This window comes from Lissotriton vulgaris, chromosome 4_1 (assembly GCF_964263255.1).
Source record: "Lissotriton vulgaris chromosome 4_1, aLisVul1.2, whole genome shotgun sequence".
NCBI classification, from domain to species: domain Eukaryota; kingdom Metazoa; phylum Chordata; class Amphibia; order Caudata; family Salamandridae; genus Lissotriton; species Lissotriton vulgaris.
The window spans coordinates 2,055,577,121-2,055,599,040 of NC_141691.1; the positions used below are offsets into that span (position 1 = coordinate 2,055,577,121).

At 45.0% G+C, this 21,920-nt stretch overlaps 1 protein-coding gene across 4 annotated transcripts in view; it reads left to right on the forward strand.

The window, feature by feature from the left end:
* The window catches only part of LOC147724956 (uncharacterized), a 235,710-nt gene extending 214,333 nt beyond the window's left edge, over nt 1–21,377 (forward strand). For 3 of the 4 annotated variants that reach the window (XM_086966449.1, XM_086966448.1, XM_086966450.1), the window contains 2 exons: nt 10,351–10,502; nt 19,154–21,377. In XM_086966449.1, coding sequence (XP_086822575.1) covers nt 10,351–10,502; nt 19,154–19,365 — 364 coding nt within the window. In that variant the 3' untranslated portion in view covers nt 19,366–21,377. The remainder of the gene's footprint in view (nt 1–10,350; nt 10,503–19,153) is intronic. The other variant, XM_086966452.1, reaches the window with a different exon arrangement.
* Nucleotides 21,378–21,920: the final 543 nt, after the last annotated feature.

Below are 21,920 nucleotides of genomic sequence, written 5' to 3' on the forward strand. Positions count from 1 at the left end.
CTTTCCCTGAGAAATAGCCTTCCGAGAGTTATTGTCAATGTGTAATTTGTCACTTAAATTATGAGTGACAATTTTACCTAGGAAGGTGTAAGATTTCACACATTCCAGTTTTTTCCCCCCCACAACCCATGGATAGTTAAGGCATTTAGGCTTCTTTCTACCGGAAAAGCAAATCACTTTGCTTTTTGCCGTGTTTATTGATAAGAAATGACTTTCGGCATATTCAGAAAGTGCTTGCAACCGATTATTCAGGCCCTTTGGGGTGAGATCCACAATCAGAATATCGTCTGCATACATAAGGCATGCGATTGGAACTCCACCCAAGGACGGGGCAATACCGGCGCAAGCAGAGAGGGTGACGGGTAAATCAACTGTATATAAGGAAAATAGCAATGGAGCCAAAAGGCAACCTTGCTTCAACCCATTGGAAGTGGGAATTAATTTAGATACTCCACGTTCACCTCCAAGTAGGACTCTGCACCAGGTGTCAGAATAAAGGGCGCGAATTAACTTAATAAGGAATGAGGGCATACCTAAGTTAAATAACTTTCTCCACAGCAAAATTCTATCTACTTTATCAAAGGCGGTGGAGAAGTCAATAAAGGCGCCGTATACCTGACCACCACGGACTTTCACATATTTTTCATTGATAACTTGCAATGCAGTCAGGTTATCTAAAGTTCCATGATTTTGTCTAAAACCTGTTTGCTCCATGGGAAGGATTTTATGTTCAGATACCCATTGATTCATTAAAGTAAGCACACATTTTGCAAAGACCTTACCAATGGCGTCAAGCAAGGCAATTTGACGATAATTTTGTGGTAGATCTCTTGCCCCTTTTTTATATAAAGGGACAATAATACTTCCTTTCCAGGAAGGGGGGACTGTTCCGCTAGAAAAACAAAACTTAAACACTGGAAAAAGTATTTTACTCCAGAGTTCACTCTGGTGTTTTAATACTGAAATTGGGATTTTATCAGGACCCATCGCGCCAGAGAAGCGCATATTCTTAATGGCACATTCAATTTCCTTTTCCGTTGGACAGACAAGTATACGTGAGACATTATCAGATGCAACATTAAAAACATGAGAATTATTGTTACTGTACAACTTCTCGATATAGTGAACCCACACCTGTTCCTCGATGGCAATAGGCGTAGGACTGGCTCTGGTACCACAACCTTTGCCGATTAAGGACCAGAATGTTTTGGCTTGGCCATTATAAGAAGCTTCCCTCAGTTGAATCCAGAGGGCATCTTCCTTAGAACGTTTTAAGCGGGCCTTAAGCCTAACTCTCCTTTTTTTTTAAATAAACAACTTAGACTTAGCTTCTTGGGTAAAGAATAAGAATTGCCCCCTTACAACTTTGTTTATTTCTCTATTTATAGCCCGTAGAGGATGAGGGACTACGAGGGATTGTTTCCCACCTGGTTTCTTTTTTGCACTAGCAGTTACGGAATCTAAAAAATTAATAAAACACAACAGCTCTCTCCCTTCCCAAAGGGGTAAATTCTCGACAGTAAAATACAAAAGAGGGGCCAGATTTTCAACAATACAAGGGTTCCAAAAACATTTCCCTGAGCTGGAATCAAAATTCACAGAATCTATATCCAGACTCCACGGATCCACTTTCTGAAGATTAACGGAGACAGAAAGCATCAACGCGTTATGGTCACTAAGATTAGACTCAATGACCTTCATATCCTTCAATAGGTGAAAACCGGCATAATCTACCATGATAAAATCAATAATAGATTTTCCCTTATTAGATTTACGAGTATAAGCTGCCGGGATGTCAGATGGAAGCCTCCCATTTACTATTAAGCATTCAACTTTAAGTAAGCCATCTAAGATAAGTTTACCTCTTTTGTTAGTTTTAGTTTTGGAGGGAAACTGGGCTGATGGGATATTTAAAGACTCTTCCAATGGAGTATTTCTAAACAGCTCCAACCCACAGTTAGAAATATTACAATTTAAGTCCCCAAACATTAACACATGCGGAGTTGGGGAGATATCCAACGCTTTAGTTAAAAAACTAAACAAAGTTTTTAAACCAACATTAAAACTACAATTGGGGGGAATATAGATGTTTACCACAATCAACAATCTATTGGGGCAATCCTCAAATACATCTTTTAGGGTTATTGCTTGAAACAGTTTCCCTGGATCTAGATAGTGTGAATAGTTCCATTGCAATCTGTTAGATAACAAGCATGCTAACCCTCCCTTAGCATGGCCTCTTCTAGTGCTAGTTGCGCTATAATCCAAAACAAAATAGTCTTTTTCCAAAGCTAATCTTCCTTCAACCCAGGTTTCCTGCAAACAGATTATATCTGCCTTTTGAGAATGTAGGAAACCCAATTTCTCCTTAAAATCCTTAAATCCGGCAGTGTTCCAAGAGATAAATTTCAGCTCTCTGTTAAAAATTAGAATGTTGCTTAGAACAAGGAGCGGATTTACTCGCTAAAACTCCAGGTAACCAACTCCATTTAGATTGATCATCCTTCACTGTCTGCTTAAGGGGAGGATTTTTGTATGAAACTTGCCTTTCATTCCTAGCCACACAAATTTTTAGGTCCTCTGATCTGAGATTAGACCAATCCGACAACAGCACACCCGTTTTGGAGGGGAGTGATAGTGAAGAATTGGCGAAAATACTTTGAGTACATTTTTCCCCAAAGTGTGGCATGACATCTATCCCTCTAACTTGTAATTCCTCTGCCCACTGTAGGACAAGATTCAACACAACTTTCGAATGGAATTTCACCCTTGTTGATCTTATTGGTTTCCCCACGTAGGAGTTAAGGAGAAATACAATATCTAAATCGGACGTTCGAATTAATTTCAAACTTTCGATCTCTTTAAAACAGATTAGTAGGGCAGATCTATTTAAAATTAAATCTGGTTCAAATAAGGGAGAAAAATCAAGATATAACGTATCCACATTTATTTTTTCTTTTGGGAGAATGACTGTCATTGAAGATGGAACCTGAAAGGGTCTTGCTGAAGGATTCAAGGCAGTAGGGGACGAGATAACAGAAGGAGAGGTAACCTTAGAAATAACTTGGCAAGATCCTGCTTTAACATTACAATGTAATGAAAAAGGATTGGCAGAAGGGTGGGAAACCTTGGGAAGGAAAGGATTAGTAAAGTTTATAGGACCTAGACCAGAGGAAGGGGCGTCTTCTTTAGGTGAGATAACCCTAACTTCTACATGGGGGGTAGGAGACTGCTCCACCTGGGGAGAGTCATCTAAACTTAATTCAACATTCTTATCAAAAAGAAGTTTCCTCTGTCTTTTTTTAGCGAATCTTCGGATGGGTTTCCTCTTCTTCATTCTAATCTTTTTGTATTTCAGGGGACTCACTTTTCCCGTCAATCCCGTATTTACTTTAGGAATCTCCTCTTCTTTACTTGATGGCAAGGAGAATATCGGAAAGAGGGATGGAATTTCACATTTGGGAATGAGAGGAGATGTTGCTATTACCTCTATCTTGTCACTGATTGGGGCTATACAATTAGCGCTAGCCGAAACCACTTTGGAAGGATTGGGGACAGCTGGGAGAACCACAGGCTTCTTATCCTTTTGACCTTCAGTCAAAGGAGTAGATAGAGCTGAATCCAAAACTGCCGAAGCGGAAGGAGCGCTTATTTTCGGGAGCACCAACATAGAAGCAGATGGTATGGGAAGATCTGACCCTAACTCATTTTTACTTAACAAGAGAACTTGCAGAATTTGCGTTACAGTGTCAAAAATACATTCCGAACCTCCCACAAACTTTTCAAGTAAACTTAAAATCGACGAAAGAATTGATTCCAAAGAGGACAAAGAATTAGAGATTAGCCTCCCATTAATATTTGGAGACCCCTCGGCTAAATTGTTCAACACTGGACCTGAACAAGATGTAAAATTTAATTGTGGAAGGGAAAAATCTAATTTATTAGAAGGTGTGCTACTTAGAGGACCAGTACTTGAAATTGTTATTGCTTCCTCTAAAGGCACACCTTTAGGGTTCCCCTGAAACGATCCCACCCGCGCCCTATGAGCTGTTAAATCAATGTCAGGCAGTGTGAAATCATTCCCTACTACAGGGGATTTAACTGATACTGCAGACAAAAGATCAATATTCAGATCAGTATTCACTAAAGCTTTGGGAACATCCATTAGTGCAGTTTGGGAGGGGACAATTTTATCAGATTTTGAGGGCATGTTACCCGAAGATTCAAGGGGAATACTCTGTTTCAGATGTACATTGTTTGACGCCGAAGGCGAGCTCCTTAGTACTTCAGGACTAACTAGAATAGGCAAAGATTGACTAGCAACCAAGCCTAAACTAGAGGAAACATCAATAACCCCACTAACAGGCACCAAATCATTAGAACCTGGGATTTCATTCGGGGACTGCAGATCAGTGGGTTTATCTTTCCCGTTATCCCATAAATTGAAAAGCTGGCATTGACCTTTCAATTGCATGGAGGATGCAATTTTATTCTGTAGGGGGTTGGATTTGGTTTTAGACCCAGATCTCCCCACAATCACTCGCCCAGATCGTAGTTTTTTAGCCGTCATGAGACTGTATTAAAAGGGGAGTAAAAAATAAAATAATAACAATTGTAGAATATGAGGCCAAATAAACAAAACCCTGAAATACAATACAAAACTATAGAAACAACGACGCACAAACTTAATACCGGAGAGCCAAGGGAGGGGGCCCAGCCCAGCCTTCTTCAGCCTCTGACGGCCTCAGACGGTCCCGCCCTTGTCCCGGGCTTCTCCCGGCGCGCTCCCGCGCGCTCCCGCGTTGCGGTGTCACAAAGGAGGTTTAAAGCCGCGCTGAGGCGGGGGAGGAGCCAGCAGGGAGAGCGGGTCAGCTGCTGGTGATGCCGAGGGTCAGGCGCTCCTGGGACTTGAAGTCCTCGCCTGACCACGCTCGCAGCCCTGCCCACACCACCGCCACAGAGGCTCTGTTTGCTGAAGTCCTCGCAGTCACAGCGCACTTCCAGCAGCGCTGACAGAGAACCAGAGACGAAGCGGGACCCGCGGAGCGGGTTCCGCGAGGAGTTGATGAAGGAGATTACAGGAAGAGCAGCTCCAGCGTGCTCGCAGTCCAAAGCTCCCACTTCTGTCCAAACAAGCAAAAGGTGAGGAAACCAACTGGGAAACTGACGCGCTGGATTTAGCCACGCTGAGGCGGGGGAGGAGCCAGCAGGGAGAGCGGGTCAGCTGCTGGTGATGCCGAGGGTCAGGCGCTCCTGGGACTTGAAGTCCTCGCCTGACCACGCTCGCAGCCCTGCCCACACCACCGCCACAGAGGCTCTGTTTGCTGAAGTCCTCGCAGTCACAGCGCACTTCCAGCAGCGCTGACAGAGAACCAGAGACGAAGCGGGACCCGCGGAGCGGGTTCCGCGAGGAGTTGATGAAGGAGATTACAGGAAGAGCAGCTCCAGCGTGCTCGCAGTCCAAAGCTCCCACTTCTGTCCAAACAAGCAACAGGTGAGGAAACCAACTGGGAAACTGACGTGCTGGATTTAGCCGCGCTGAGGCGGGGGAGGAGCCAGCAGGGAGAGCGGGTCAGCTGCTGGTGATGCCGAGGGTCAGGCGCTCCTGGGACTTGAAGTCCTCGCCTGACCACGCTCGCAGCCCTGCCCACACCACCGCCACAGAGGCTCTGTTTGCTGAAGTCCTCGCAGTCACAGCGCACTTCCAGCAGCGCTGACAGAGAACCAGAGACGAAGCGGGACCCGCGGAGCGGGTTCCGCGAGGAGTTGATGAAGGAGATTACAGGAAGAGCAGCTCCAGCGTGCTCGCAGTCCAAAGCTCCCACTTCTGTCCAAACAAGCAACAGGTGAGGAAACCAACTGGGAAACTGACGCGCTGGATTTAGCCGCGCTGAGGCGGGGGAGGAGCCAGCAGGGAGAGCGGGTCAGCTGCTGGTGATGCCGAGGGTCAGGCGCTCCTGGGACTTGAAGTCCTCGCCTGACCACGCTCACAGCCCTGCCCACACCACCGCCACAGAGGCTCTGTTTGCTGAAGTCCTCGCAGTCACAGCGCACTTTCAGCAGCGCTGACAGAGAACCAGAGACGAAGTGGGACCCGCGGAGCGGGTTCCGCGAGGAGTTGATGAAGGAGATTACAGGAAGAGCAGCTCCAGCGTGCTCGCAGTCCAAAGCTCCCACTTCTGTCCAAACAAGCAACAGGTGAGGAAACCCTATGGTATGCACTCCGCATATCTAATTTGCTAAAAACTCTAGCACCATCCAGCATTAATATTAACTCATTAATTTATTGGTAAAGGAAATCTATCCGATATTACACTTTCGTTCAAACTTCTCAAATCCACACAGAATCTGAGTGAACCATCCTGTTTGTTCGTGATCACAACCGGACTTAACCACTCAACCGTTTCTACAGGCTCAATCACCTTGTAATCCAATAACTGTTGGATAATTTATTTTACCTTAGCTCTAGCTGCAATGGGAACTCTTCTGGCTATGTGCTTAACTGGGATCAAATTTTCCTTTAATTTGATCACATGCTGATAATTTCTGAATTTTCCTAGTCTTGGTTCAAATACGCCACTAAACTTATCCAACAAATCATCCAGATTGTCAGCATTACATGCATTCACAGTCATGACTGGAAATTCCGCTGTGGGGTCTACCTTAATTCCTAACTAAGTCAAATTGGTGCGGCCACCCTAAGATTGGTGGTCCTTCTTCGGCCACATAGACTTTCCCATGGGTTTCTCTTCCTTCAAACCTTATCTTTGCTTCCTTGCACCCCACCACTTTAATGTCATTCCTTTGATATGATTTGAGTTTCGCATCAGACCTAGATAATGAACCACTCCCCCATGTCTTATCATAAATTTCTTGTGGTATGATGGTGTACAGTGAACCTGTATCCACCATCAATGAGACAATTTTCTCATTTATCTCAATATTCGCCTCAGGTCGTGTTCTTCTTCTCACTATACCACTGACCTCCATCACATCCACATCACCACCAACAACGACAACTCTATAAGTGGGTGTTGAATCATTCACACATGCCACTTTCTCATACTGTTGTTTGCACATGCGTGCCAAGTGTCCCTTTTCCCCACACTTATGACAGTCTTTTCCAACTGCATAACATTGTTTTGAATCCGCCAAGTGGTATGTGCTCCCACATCTTAAACAATGTTTCATGTAACAGAATGGGTACACTCTATACGTTGTTCTACGTTCTCCCTCCCCTTGCTTATCATATAGAGTAGTTACACCTCTGATACTTCAAGATGAGCCACACAGCCACAGGGAGCCCTTGACCATAGTATTTCACAAGAAAGAACACATTATAAAGCAGCAACCCTGGCTCTCAGAGCACTAGGGCAGCATTGTCCGAAGGCAGTCCACAAGTCCCCATCCATGCCAGATTTTTGGGGTATCCATGTAAGATAAATTGGTACAAAACAACTGGACCCAAAGGGTGCGTTTTTCTGAAATTGTGGCATAAATCTGGGCCTCCATTGGAGACCTCGATTTATTGAGAAGCTAATGCATGATGTTCTGAACATTCTATGCATGTTGTAAAGACCAAGATTAAAATGTTCATTTTCTTGTGTAAAGGTAAAAAGAATGGCATTGCTACAGGTTATTTAGAGCTTAATTTGAACCGGTGGTTGCAGGAGCGGCACGCCAGCTTTAATTTTTGCAGATTTATTTTTCCCATCAGACTTTGACTTAGAGCAAGAGAGAATAGGGAAGGAAGGAGGAAGAGAAAGATGCAAACTCAGTGACAAAGAGAGAAAGAAGAGAAGGAAAAAAGATCCTACAAGAGTGAGATAAGGAGGCAGGGAGTGTCTGTTGGTGGGTAAAAGAGGCACGAGGTGGAACCAAGGCAGCAGAGCCTTGGTATCCAGCACCCTGTACTTCGAAAGCACTGGCAATGGGCTTCTGAACAAAACTCTGGGCCGTGACACTTATTCTTGTACAAATTAAGGTGTAAGTTGTTAATTTCACATGCATAATATCGATGGGATCGAATATCAAAAGGTAAGTTTATATACATTTTCTTTATGTAACTTAGATATAAGCTATTTGATATCTTCAAGGTATGTAGATGTGGAGTTAAGAATAGTAAATCCTTATTTCTCTTTGCACTTACCTCTTCGCTCACTATTGTCCCTCAGTATTCTTGTAACAATATTCTGCTCCGTCGATATTCTGTTTTCAGTATTCCATAATACACTCACAAATTAAGCCCTGTTTTGCTGGCGTACATTGTTCAATTATAAATGCATGTTCTGCATGACAGTTCTCTTCAATCACAATCCATTCCAGTTCTTTATTGAGAACCTTTATTCATACTTCTGCTCACTGCAAGGTTTCTGGGTTGCAGAGTTATTAAACTGTCTTTAAGGGATATGTTTTGGTGTTGAACTTCTAAACTTGATTTGATGACCTTTGCAGCCAATGGTTAAATGTGAGGTTATATCTCCTAATTTCCTGCCTTTGTAGAAGTGCTGTGGGTTGGAAGAGTTGGAGCTATACGGCCACATGCATCATTGTTGCCGTTTGCAATTTCTTAGTTGCGAAAATTAGGGAATCGCAATTAAGAAATCGCAAAAGGCTATGCATCAAGAAATCGCAATTTTTTTGCGATTTCTAAAAATTCCTTAATTGCGATTCACATTTTGCAAATCGCAATTAAGGAATCCCTTCCCATTGATTCCTATGGGCCAAGAGGCCCATAGGAATCAATGGGAAGCTATTCTCAATTTGCGATTAGCAATTTGCGAATCGCAAATTGAGACTGCAATTTCAAGGGTGCGGGGGGGTCCAAAGGACCCCCCTGCACCCATGAAATATAAATTTAAGTGCATTTTTCACACACACATGCCCCAAGGGCATGTGTGTGTGTAAAATGAAACTTTCAAAAATGCACTTTTGTGCATTTTTGAAAGTTTTTGGAAATTACCATGAAGGTCAACTTCATGGTAATTTACCTCTCCCTATTTGCGAATTCGCAAATTTAAAATGTTCATGCATTGCATTTAAGAAATCTCAAATTACGATTTCTTAAATGCAATCGCAATTTTAGAAATCGCAACAGTGGCAGCTGGTCTGAAGTCTGATGGGTGGGCCAAGTCAGTGCCATGTTACATGTTCGCTGCAAAACTTTTCTGTTCTCCAACAGTAAACCCCCAAAGCTGCTGCTTGTTTTTGAGCAGAAAAAAAAATGTCAGTTGTCCTGGTGGATAGAGAATTTTCTCCAAATGTGTTTGGGAGGCAGATAGCAATTTCCCTGCTGAGCTGGCAGGCAAATATAGTAAAAGCCCCCCACACTCAACAGGGAGAGGTGACGGTCACTCTGACTGTGCCGTACGGCAGATGCACTGCCAGATTCAGGGTTTGCACTGGTGGGGCCAGCGGAGGCTCTGACGACCACAGTGGTCCCACTCTTGTAAATGGGGCAAGGAAGCTGTGAGTTTAGCGGGACGGGTGAAACCAGCATTCTCTAAATGAGAGCATTCATGCGTTTTGGTCAATCAGCCCCTTGCTGCTTCCACAGGAATACTGTTAGTCTCAGTAATAATCGAATTTTTGAGAGTGCAGAGTTCCATGTATACAATGCATTTCTTTAAAGTGACATTATTTGCTGAAATATAATATAAATAGAACCCATAAAAGAGTACTTCCTGCAGTCCATACTAGGAACAAATATTCATCAACAGCCCATTATCATATTATTAAATCAAACTAAAATCCCTTTGACCTTCTAAAATGACATTATTTTCAGGCCTTCGTTAATAACGATGATCTCATTAGGTGACAAATTGTGAGACATCGAGTGTGGAAGTCCCAGCTTAGGGGGAGTGTCCACTACCCGCCTGTAACAAAAAACATGCCGCAAAGTTATCATAAACACCTGCTGCTCCTAAGGACTTCCCTTGATTGCCCTTTGAAGACCCACACAGGTCTATGGCCAAGCCGAAACATCAGAAAGGTATTTCTTGCTCTTGGAAAGTGGAGCTATGTCAAATACTTTAGTTGTTACCTAAAGTCAAATAATGTAGCACAGCTCCATAGCTAGGTATCTTGGTGAGCAAAGGTGCAAAAAGACGGCTCTGCCAATGTGGTCAAGGCATTAGGGCATTCATGTGCAGGCAGACGACTTGCCAAATGGTGTAATCATGGTGTACATGGTAAATTTACACACTTGTGGTACAGGCCTATAGTCTAACAACAATGTGCTGCAGGCGTATAATGGGAGTTAATGTGTCTTGCACTAGTGGTTAACATAGTGATTGATGTGTACATAAATACCTACAGGTCTGCATTGCTGACAGAGCTATTCTTTTCCAGAGGCCGCAGATACCTGAAAGGAGTGGACATTGTGTGTCGCGATGGGTTGACAGTGTACGCCCCCTTCAATGGCACAATCCAGAGCGGGGACATGTGCTACGGAGATATAAACGATAAACCCAGTGATGACGGCTTTACATTCATCGGCTCAGGTGAGTGAGCTTCAGTGGAGGCTTTCATTGTGTATCTCTTCCCTGCTGCTTCCTGGCACAGCTGGGAGTCCGCGGTACAAAAGGGGGTGGTAATGGACGGAGCATCTGAACCAATCAAACACTCACACCCAGTCAAAAGATCTGGGTTTAATCCATCACCATTCTTTAGCCCACTCTGCCACCCCAGTTCAGACATGGGACTCCAGCATCTCCAGGCAGGATATCTTTCTAAGGATGCTTATTAGGAATAGAGGGCCCTATGTACCAAGCCCTGGTTCCAAATTACCAGAATGGTTTGAGACCTAAGCCTAGTTTTGCTATGAGAATGTTGTATTAATCAGTGCATTCACAGGAGGTCACCAGGCTTCCTGCCTCGTTATATGTTATGAGGCAGGAGGCATCTTGCACCCCTTGCAAATGCCTTCAAATTTAGGGTGTAATGCATGAGAGGGAAAGCAGATCTGCATTCTTGCATTCGCATTCCTCCTTCTGAGCTTTTCTTCACAGCATATACCAATTAAAGGAGCACGTACCACTTTAAAAACATGTAAGGAATGACATCAGGTGAGGATGTTCGATGGAAATATGCAGAGCTAGGTTTATCCAAAATGATGAACTCAGGAGCAGGGCAATGGAGCAGTACAATACGTGGAACCTCTAACTACACAGTGAGTCAAAGGGAGAGCTTTCTTCATTGACTAATTCTTTAACCTTGGTGGGTGGGTGTGGTAAGACTCCTGCTAAAGCATTTGCATCCGGTCACTCCAAAGGCCTCCAATGTGAATTTTAGGAAAGTTTGACAGGTAACTCCTCCCAAAATAACTCTGAAAATGGGCCAAATTAGTGCATTTCAAAGCTCCATTTTCCAAATATTTTGACTTAATAGCCATAGGCTTTGCAGACAGCTATGGACATGCAGGGACAGATATACAATATTATACTGGCTCAGTAATTTCCACCGCATCCAAAACTGTCTCTGCAGCCGTAAATCAAGTATGCGCCTCAAAGAAAAGTGAGTGTCCAACCGGTATGCTGATTCCATGCACCCCACTTGACAAAATGCCCTGTGTAAAGCTTACTATAAAGCAGTAATACACAGGTATTAAGTACTGTGTCAGATGTAGTGCCACTCATTGTGTCTGTCCCAGTGAGCAATCCATCAGCATGCCTGCCCCAGACATAAAATGCATCAGAATTGCAGATACTGCACTCCAGGGGGCTGTTTACAATGCATTGTGTAAGGTTATTTAGTTATTTCAGGACGTGATGTATCATGGGAGGGTTTTGGTCAACTGTTCTGTTCTCTTGGTATGATGCTCAGGGTGCCATCCGACCAGGGGTACTGCTCACATAATCCTGAGTTATGAACAGTGGTCCAGACTCTTTGCGGTGATCACTGATGCTCAACTAGACTGGTGATGCTGACAGTGCAGTGATGGTACTTAAATATGCCCACCACTCCTAACTGTGCCAACAGTGCTGCTCAGATGTGTCTACCACTGCTCACGGTGCCAGCAGTGCTGCTCAGATGTGTCGGCCACTGCTCACTGTGCCAATGGTGCTGCTCAGTTGTGTCTGCCACTGCTCACTGTGCCATTGGTGCTGCTTAAATATGCCTGTCACTCTTCACTGTGCCAGTGGTGTTGCTTAAATATGCCCACCACTCCTCACTGTGCCAGTGGTGCTGCTTAAATATGCCCACCACTCCTCACTGTGCCAGTGGTGCTGCTTAAATGTGCCCACCACTCCTCACTGTGCCAGTGGTGCTGCTTAAATGTGCCCACCACTCCTCACTGTGCCAGTGGTGCTGCTTAAATGTGCCCACCACTCCTCACTGTGCCAGTGGTGCTGCTTAAATGTGCCCACCACTCCTCACTGTGCCAGTGGTGCTGCTTAAATGTGCCCACCACTACTCACTGTGCCAGTGATGCTGCTTAAATATACCCGCCGCCCCTCACTGTGCCAATGATAATGCTTAAATAGGCCTTTCGCTCCTCACTGTGCCAGCAGTGTTGCTCAGATGTGCCTGTCTCTCCTCACTGTGCCAGTGGTGCTGCTTAAATATGCCCACCACTCCTCAATGTGCTAGTGGTGCTGCTTAAATATGCCCACCACTCCTCAATGTGCCAGTAGTGCTGCTTAAATGTGCCCACCACTCCTCACTGTGCCAGTGATGCTGCTTAAATATACCCGCCGCCCCTCACTGTGCCAATGATAATGCTTAAATAGGCCTTTCGCTCCTCACTGTGCCAGCAGTGTTGCTCAGATGTGCCTGCCTCTCCTCACTGTGCCAGTGGTGCTGCTTAAATATGCCCACCACTCCTCACTGTGCCAGTGGTGCAGCTTAAATATGCCCTCCACTCCTCACTGTGCCAGTGGTGCTGTTTAAATATGCTCGCCACTCCTCACTGTGCCAGTGGTGCTGCTTAAATATGCCCTCCACTCCTCACTGTGCCAGTGGTGCTGCTTACATATGCCCACCACCCCTCACTGTGCCAATGATAATGCTTAAATAGCCCTGCGGCTCCTCACTGTGCCAGCAGTGCTGCTCAGATGTGTCTGCCACACCTCACTGTGTCAGTGGTGCTGCTCGTATCTGTCCAGCACCCCTCACTATGTCAGTGGTGGCATTCAGAGATATCTGGAGCTGCTTACTGTGCCAGTGAGTCTGCTTAAATAGGTCTGCCCCTCCTCCCTGGGTCAGTGGTGCTGATCAGAGATGTCTGCCACACCTCACTGTGCCAGTGATGATGCTTAAATCGCCCAGCCAACCCCCCCATGCCAGTGGTGCTGCTCAGATGTGTCTGCCGCTGCTCACTGTGCCAGTGGTGCTGCTCAGATGTGTCTGCCACTGCTCACTGTGCCAGTGGTGCTGCTCAGATGTGTCTGCCACTGCTCACAGTGCCAGTGGTACTGCTTAGATAATCTAGCTGTTGACCCATATTGTAGGAAATAGGATCTGTTTATTTTGGTTACCCCCACTTTCTGCTTGATGTAACACTGTTTTTGACTAGACTGACTGGGATCCTGCTAATCAGGACCTCCATCTATTTGCTTTCTCCCTAAAATGTTATATCCTTTACTTAGGTCCATTCCAGATTGGATACTGGGGTGCCCTTGTCAGTCCCTAGTATATGGTACACATGGACCCAGGGCATAGGTACGCCAGAGGCCTCCCATGGGCTGAAACATGTATTGTGCCACCCATGAGAGGCCATGCAAAATGGATCTACAGGACTGCCATTGCAGCCTGTGTAAATTAGTGCATGCACCACTTACTTAAGATAAAGGTTTACTATATCTAAGGGTCACTACACTTAAAACCTATAAGCCACCACTATAGCAGGCCTTGACAATCCTGAAGGCAGGGTGCTTGGTTCTAAGTGAGAAGGTGCCACTGCATGAGCAGGACACCCCTGCAGCCTCTGGAGTCCATTCTCCCAGTTTGTTAGTGTTACAGCCATTAACGACATAGAGAGTGGCATTATGCGACCTCGTAATGACCAACTCTAAAACGGCTGAAAGTAACCCAATCCTGTTTGGTGTCAAACATTGTGGATTCATACCCCCACACCAGTAAGCAGTGTGGGAGGTATGATACCACATCAGAAACAAGCTTTGTGAGGTCCCTGGTGATCCGTGTACCAGCCTTCTAGTCCCGGGCAGCCCAAAATGGTTGCTGCCGACTAGAGACACATTTCTGCCCTCCTGCCGCTAAGCTAAGCTTGAGCAGGGGAAGACAGAACAATAGACATCCTTTTAGAGGGAGGTGTGATCACCTCCCAGACAGGATTTAGTGTATTAGGCCTGGATGGGTGCGCTTGCCAGTAACCGAAAGTCTGCATGAGGGGCACATTTGGTGTTCCTGTGCATAGTCCTGTTCAAAACTCGAAACTGGACAATGGACATGGGAGTATCCTCCCCACTGTCCTGACCCTACCCTCGGAGTGTCGCCTGAATCTGTCTAACCCTCTCCCGTGGGTACAAAAAGGCTTACCTGACTGTAGGACCCTAGATTCGAAGTGGACAAGATTCAAAGTAAGAAACCACTGACCTTTGTTCGTCTGGACACTCTGGACTTGGCTGGACTTCGTTTGGGCCCGACTTCATCTCCTACTATGACCAACGCATCGTCTGTGCCCGTGCACCATCAAGGCTTTGTGCAAGACCTGTGGAGTATCAAGGACAACCGAAGAAATCTTCCTTGGAGTGAAGGAGTCACTCCCCTGCAAAAGCAGGCACTGTAACGCAACTGACTGGTCTGCTGATTCTGAGCTCCTGCAAACTCCGAAGACTCCAGCAACACAGGAGGTGGGTTCCATGTCCCTTGAGGTCCGAGCTGCCCTCTCATCAAGTTTGAGGTCAGAATCACTCATGGGGGGTGCAATACCCATACCCCTGTGCACCGCATACTTTTGCAAGTGTATATGCTTGTTGGTGTTCCCAAAACAAGTGCACTGGGCTCCAAGTAGCCCTGACCTCTGGCACCATTTCCACTAAAGAACTTTGGTCTTTTCACAGTGCTCCATGAGCTGTTGCTTTGTAATTCTGCTGGAGGTCCCCTCGCAACTCCTGTGCCTCCAGCCTGTGGGTCCTCTTGAGGGTCAGCACTGCTTATCTTGGGCTTTCCTGGTTGCTCCAGATTTGTCCCGACTCCCTGGTGTTTGGTGAGTCTCCTGGGCCTTGCTGGTCCGAACTGTACCTCCTCTTGACCATCTTTGTGGGTTGCTGCTGCCAAGGTTTGTTGGTGCTTCAGCCTGACACCGAACCCTCAGCAGTAGACATCCTTCGTGGGACAGCTTGCATCCGACTACTGGTTGTCCTCTACATCTCCTGGTCCCGGTGGCTGCAGAGTCAAGAACCCTCTCAACGCACCTGAAGCCCCCGACTTTGGTGGAAATTAGTCTACGGAGCCCCTGGTCACTCCTGAGTGACCCAGATTCTGTTCCCTCTTCTTTCAGGCACTCTTCAACCCAAATCCACCTTTGAAGTCCAACTCACACTTTTCTTCTTTCCCGCAGTGGCACTTCCTTGAAGTCCTCCATTGAGATAAACAGCGGTTTCCGACACCACTTCAGCCCTATGAACCCGGCTCGCCTGGGATAGGTAACTCTGGTACTACAGTATCCAAGGGTGGGGTGGCTCATCAACCTCCACTAATCCAAAGGGCTTCCTCGTATTCCACTGGGAGGGGACCTCAAACTTTAAAACTGCAACTGCGACTCTCCCATTGAATTGTACGTCGCACACGCTCGTGTTCTCACACTGTATCCATCCTCTGTGGGGTCCCTCCTTATTCACCTTGGGTGGTTCCTTGGGGTTTGAGAGAGAGAGGGGTGGGACTGGGAGCCAGTTTTTAAGTAGGTCCTGGGTTCCTTGGGGTCCCAGCGATTCTACAACCTCTAGACATTGTCTTGACTCGAGTCGTGGTTCTCATACCACTATTTTAGTGTATGGTTTGGTCTCCCCCTGGAGCCCACTGTGTTTAGTGCTACTTACGTTTGTTTCTGTGCTACAGTATTGTGTGCTTTATGTTTATGTGCGTGTAGCAGATACTGTAAGGTATTTAAAGTGTGTCATAACAATAAATACACCTTTTATGACTACTGTGTGGTTCTTCTTTCATTTAACCAATACTATAAGGTTGCATTCTGGTAAAACAAGCTGCTTAACATTTCTTCAAGACTAAGCCTAAAGGCTACTCTCCACGGCTACCACTTCGAGAGCTTTCTAAGGTTATCTTTGACCTCTTAAATCACCATAAGCGTTGTCTGGACTGGGGCAAGGTGCCCACTTACATTAGTGGACATTATATATCAGAACAACTCATATACAACATAAAGCATACAGCTAGCACTGCTCTTTCAGACACACACCTGTCACTGTGGCAAGGGTCAGTTCACTGTGCCTATGTGGCATTGCCATGAAAGTTTCCATGCTGGCAGAGTACTTTCTATACAGACTTTATACATTGTCATGCCCAATTCAATTCTACAGTGTGTGGGGCTGAAAATCTCATATTTCCATGATACATTTGTCAGACCACTGGTATGTGAAATATAAATTACATATCAGTTTCCTTACCATACGTTTCCACATTGTTTCAGCAGGCAAAGTACACATTGCCGTGCCAGGTTTCACACTGCCCCAATATGAATATCACACAGTGCCAAGTTAATTTCTCTATTTCTCAAGTAAAGGATATACCGCCGTGCCAGTTCCGCAATGCCCACCAAAATACATTGTCATCACAGATGTCACACTGCACTAGTAATGCAGTGAAGTACTCCCAGTTTGTATGAGCAGTATAAATCTCATACTCATTTTACCCAATTACATTACACACATGCACATATCCAGACATGTAGCCACACAAATACAGAAGCCAGACGCATGCACTTACGCGCGCACACACAAGCGCACACTAAGGTTCATAGGCACGCACACATCCAGCCATATAGCCATGCACAGACAGAAGCACAGACAGAAGCACAAACTGTAACAAACACCTAAATCACCTCAAGCAACTACACACACAGATAGTCATGTGAAGTATAATTGACACTCATGAAGCTTTATTTAGTGTTTTACCACCACTTGCATTGCAACAAATGTTATAAACCTTCATTTCTTGGCAAACTATCTGCGCTCCACTTTCAAGAGCACTCCAGCAAAGTAAGCTAGCTGTGCCTGTCGCTCCTGTGCTCCTCTCTGCACACTGCAGGCTCCAGACGTGACAAGGATTTGAGGGTGAGGTCGCTGCACAATCCCAATTGCAGCCTGCTATGTGTGCTGTAACAAAGCAGGGCGACAACACTGCACATCCCTAGGGCAGCCTGTTCTGTGTGCAGTAACAATGCAGGGCGACAACACTGCTATCCCGAAGGCAGCCTGGTCTGTGTGCTGTAACAATGCGGCCGACAACACTGCACATCCCCAGGGCAGCATGTCCTTTGTGCTGTAACAGTAGGGGGCGTGGCTACTGCACAACGCCATGACAGCCTGTCCTATGTGCTGTGACAATGGAGGGGGAGGTCCCTGCACACTCAGCCACAACCTGTCCTGTGTGCTGTGACACTGGAGGGTGAGGCCCCTGCACACTGACTCAGCGCGGCTCCCAAACAACCCTCAAAACTCATCTCATTAACCCAGGAGCAACTATTTGACTCATCGGTGGGGCCCATGACACCGCGAGTCACACACTCATACATCAGAATTCACTGTCCCTGAATCAATGACATAAGAAGGCGAGCTGCTGGGTAAGCGGGGTACCTTATTAACCTAAATTCTATCTTTATACATTATTAATATTTAAATTATTCAACAGTCATAGACAATAAAACATCAAGATACTCCGCTATTTGTTAGATGAACCAACTAGTAGAAGTCAGTTGATGGTGATTAAGTCCAGCTCAATCACAGTATATTTTCATAACCATGAGCAATTAATTTTGCCATGACTTTTATTTTAAATAAAAACAGACTCGAACTTATATTTTACAGAAATGTATCTAAATTTATTAGGAAAAGGCAAATAATATTTATATTTTGACAAGCACAAATTTAAGCAACTTTTAGGGTCCACACTAATTTCTCATTGGTCCATTTGAGAGGTTGTGATGATCACCTCATGTCCTCCTTGTCCAAACCAGTTCACAAATTTGCCCTGTCATTCCCAAAGTTTTCTCATGACTTAATGTTCACACTTGTACTTGTCATTCACTTCTTGTATCTTTTATACATAAGAAAATTACAGCTTCTTCCTTTCCCATGCTTTAAATACAGGCATCCGTTGGCAAATTTCCCGTTCATAGGCCAAGCTGGCCTTGACATCTCTCGCTCCGAGCATAGGCCGTTCACTCACTTCTCGTTTACGCAGCGCATGTGTGGGGGCCGTCTTTTCGGAGTCGACTTTCATTGGCTCGTTTAAACAGCCATTTTCAGACTAGGGCGCGCAGGCCTCAATGGGAACTAAAATGAAAACAAACACAAAAGAAGTTAGATATTGAATTTTAGCCCTTCTGTTTACCTCCCAACATTCCAATTGTCCCTGTTAGTAATTACCTAGCAAAAGTACACAAATATGCGTCATTTACTCACCATCTGCATTCTTTTTGCCACACAAACTTCTAACATAAACACAAATACGCACATTTATTCAGTTATATCTATAATACCACAGCTCTATATTAATATGACTCATTGTTTTATTGGTAAATTAAATATTTAGCCGAACAGCAATTAGTTCTCCCACGTGTTGTGTCTATTTTTATGTGCACTTGGTTGATTAGTTTCCATGTTTCCCACAATTAATATTCTTACAGTTATGAGAGAATGACTTTACAAGGGGTAAACAAAAATGTTTGTCTTTTCCCTGCTCCATCAACTTCACACCCAACCACATCTTGTCCTGTGTGCTGTGACACTGGAGGGTGAGGCCCCTGGACACTAAATCACAGCCTGTCCTGTGTCCTGTGACACTGGAGGGTGAGGCCCCTGCACACTCAACCACACCCTGTCCATTGTGCTGTGACAATGGAGAGTGAGGCCCCTGCACAGCCCTTCACTGCGTGTCCTGTGTACTGTCACACTACCAGCACAGATGACAGACTATTTTGTACATGACTTAATCTCGTTTTCTTCCTTTCCAGGTCTCTGTGTCAGAATCTTCAATGTCAAACTAGATGAACACAGCGGGTGGATCCGGAAGGGCTGCCGCCTGGGCACCTTGATGCCAATGAGGACACAATGCCCACGCATCACTTCGCACATTCACATCCAGAAGTGTGACCTTTCGGATCCTACCGGTCTGATCTCAGAAGCGGAGACCCACCACCATTCGTGCTCAGACCCAGATCCATGATGCCTGTCTTTCTTCTCTTTGTATCTTTGTGTGTGTTTGTGTGTGTGTGTGTGTGTGTGTGTGTGTATGTGTATGTGCACACCCGCTTCTTCCACCTGCACCTGGCATCTGCTGCTGGGGATTCTGGGCTTCCTTCTAGGGTGGTTAATTGGATGAAAATTGAGGGCACATTTACTCAAAGTTCATGCAGCGCAGGGCAGTGAGCAAATTTGCTGTGTTGCTCTGCATTGTGTGAACAGCAAATTGCTGGATAGCGCTATATCTAATAAGATATGATGCCCTCTGCCTGCGTTGGTGCACTTGTGGCAGCCTAACGCCAATGCAGGTACCCCAGGAACCCCAGGATCAAGGAACAAGGGTACCTGTGTTATAGGCAGAACACTTTTTGTGCTGCAAGGCATACCTCCCTGCACAAAAACAATCCTAAAGTGCTATTTCCTCTTTCTATGCATGATGCAGAATGTGAAAGAGAAAGTAATCGCCTTGTTACGCCCTGGTTGGGGTGGAGTACCATTTTGGTGCAGTCCCTGCTTAAACGATTTTGGTAAATCTGGGATTGCTTCAAATGTAATTGGAACACCCATGCTCCACTTGTGAAATACTTACCACTATGAAATGTAACACAACGCCGCACAAGCTTCAGTGTTGCTTTACATTTCTTTACAGAGTCAAGCAAGGTGGCGCAAATCGTCTTCTTGCGTGACTTTGTCAATTTTACTTAAACCTCTGCTTGTATTGCATTTCCTTGCGTGACTCAAGGGCAACGCAAAGACTTAGTCAATTTGGGCCATAGCATTTTGAAGATTCAGCAAGAGCAATGCGACTTCCAGAAGACCCCTATCGACAATTGCGGGAGGAGAATAAGGGATTGGTGGCGGGAGGTGCGTTGGGAGAGAATCAGACGTTGATGACTATCTCCAGTGGGGAGGGCGATAGCCAGGAGCATTTTTTCGATGTCCATGGCTCCAAGTAATGACAACACAAAGAGATATTCAATGTGGCGACTGGTGAAGGTTGTTTCACTTTAAAACATTGGAAAAAATGCTGAAATATTAATGAGATTTCAAAGCAAACAATATATTTTTATTTGTGCCTTTTGATTATTTTCTATACGTTCTAAAGGATTTTCTGTACAAATATATGATACGTTGTGTACTTGAATCATTGAAAGTCACTTTTACATAACCGTATACTTGGGACATAAAATACAACTTCAGTAAAGTACTGGCCTATAAAAGCCTTGTTTAATATTTATTGAGTTGTTACAAATGTTTCCAAAATGACCCTGTTTGAAAGGGGAAGTCTAGTAACTATACATAAGCACTTCAGAAGTTTGCAGATGTGGTTTGATTGCCAGACCCGTGCATGACAGGAGGGCATGTCTGTATTATGCCTCATTACAGGGACATAACTTCTTGCTACTCATTATCCACTGTAAGAAATTAGATTATTAGTTAGGGTGGGTGAGCAGACAGGCTTAACTTAGGGAGATGTGTGAAGTATTTATACAGTACCAAAACAGTAATAAGCTTAACATGTAAAACAATAAACATCCTATATCGAATTAGAAAAATAGAGTAAAACTTAATATACAAACTGAAAAAGAATGCAATAACAGGAACCATAGATTTTAATTTTGAAAGTTTTAAGTAGAAATAGCGCCAGAAAGCACAAATGATCGCGGTATACCGAAACCAAAGCGCAATTTGAGGCTGAGCACAATGGAGCATGCATGGGATACACTGATCAGGTCCATCCTGGTCAAGGATTTTACCTTCTGACTTAGGGCCTGACTTAAATTGTGGTGGCTGGTGTATTCTCCGTCATTCTGGCAGAGAAATTAGCATCCGCCAAGCCGAGTCTATGCCAGCTGCCAAATTTAGAAATGACTGCCACCTTTTGGCCGGTACCGCCGTCACAGAGGTTCCTGTCAATGCTTTTTAAAGTTTGTTACACAGCTCCATCAACATGACGAGCTGTGCACCAAACTGGTCTCTTTTAAATTTTCATTTAAAAAACACAGAAACTGTATTTTCTTTTTGAAAAGAAATATATAATATTCCTCGTTTTGGGTGTCCTCTACCATGGCAATGGAGCATTTAGCAGTTTTCACTGCCCCTTACTGTCAGGATTTTCCTGGCCGTGATGGGCAGTGAACACTGACCTCTAATTCTATCCATAAAAATTAGGGGCCACAGACTCTGCAGGGACTTCAGAGGAATTTAGTTGCAACAGAGATGAAATCATACGTTCACCCGCTTTTAAGTTTGGCAGCTGGACGACAGTCTTGACAGTATGTATACGCTGTCATTTTTGTGACGGAGTATATATACCCCAAATACATAAATGAGGCCTTAGTCCTTTAAGTTCCAAACCACCACCGGAGTACACTTCTGAAGTCCCACAGCACCTCAGAGGAAGCGCTTAGAGACTTACAGGATGTCAGGCGGAAGCCAACTGCAGGGTCCAGTCGTGTTACTTCTGGTCAGCTGGTCAGTTGTTGGAAATACTTGTTGTATCCTAGTACTTTGAACATGAGGTCAGTCTTATGACCT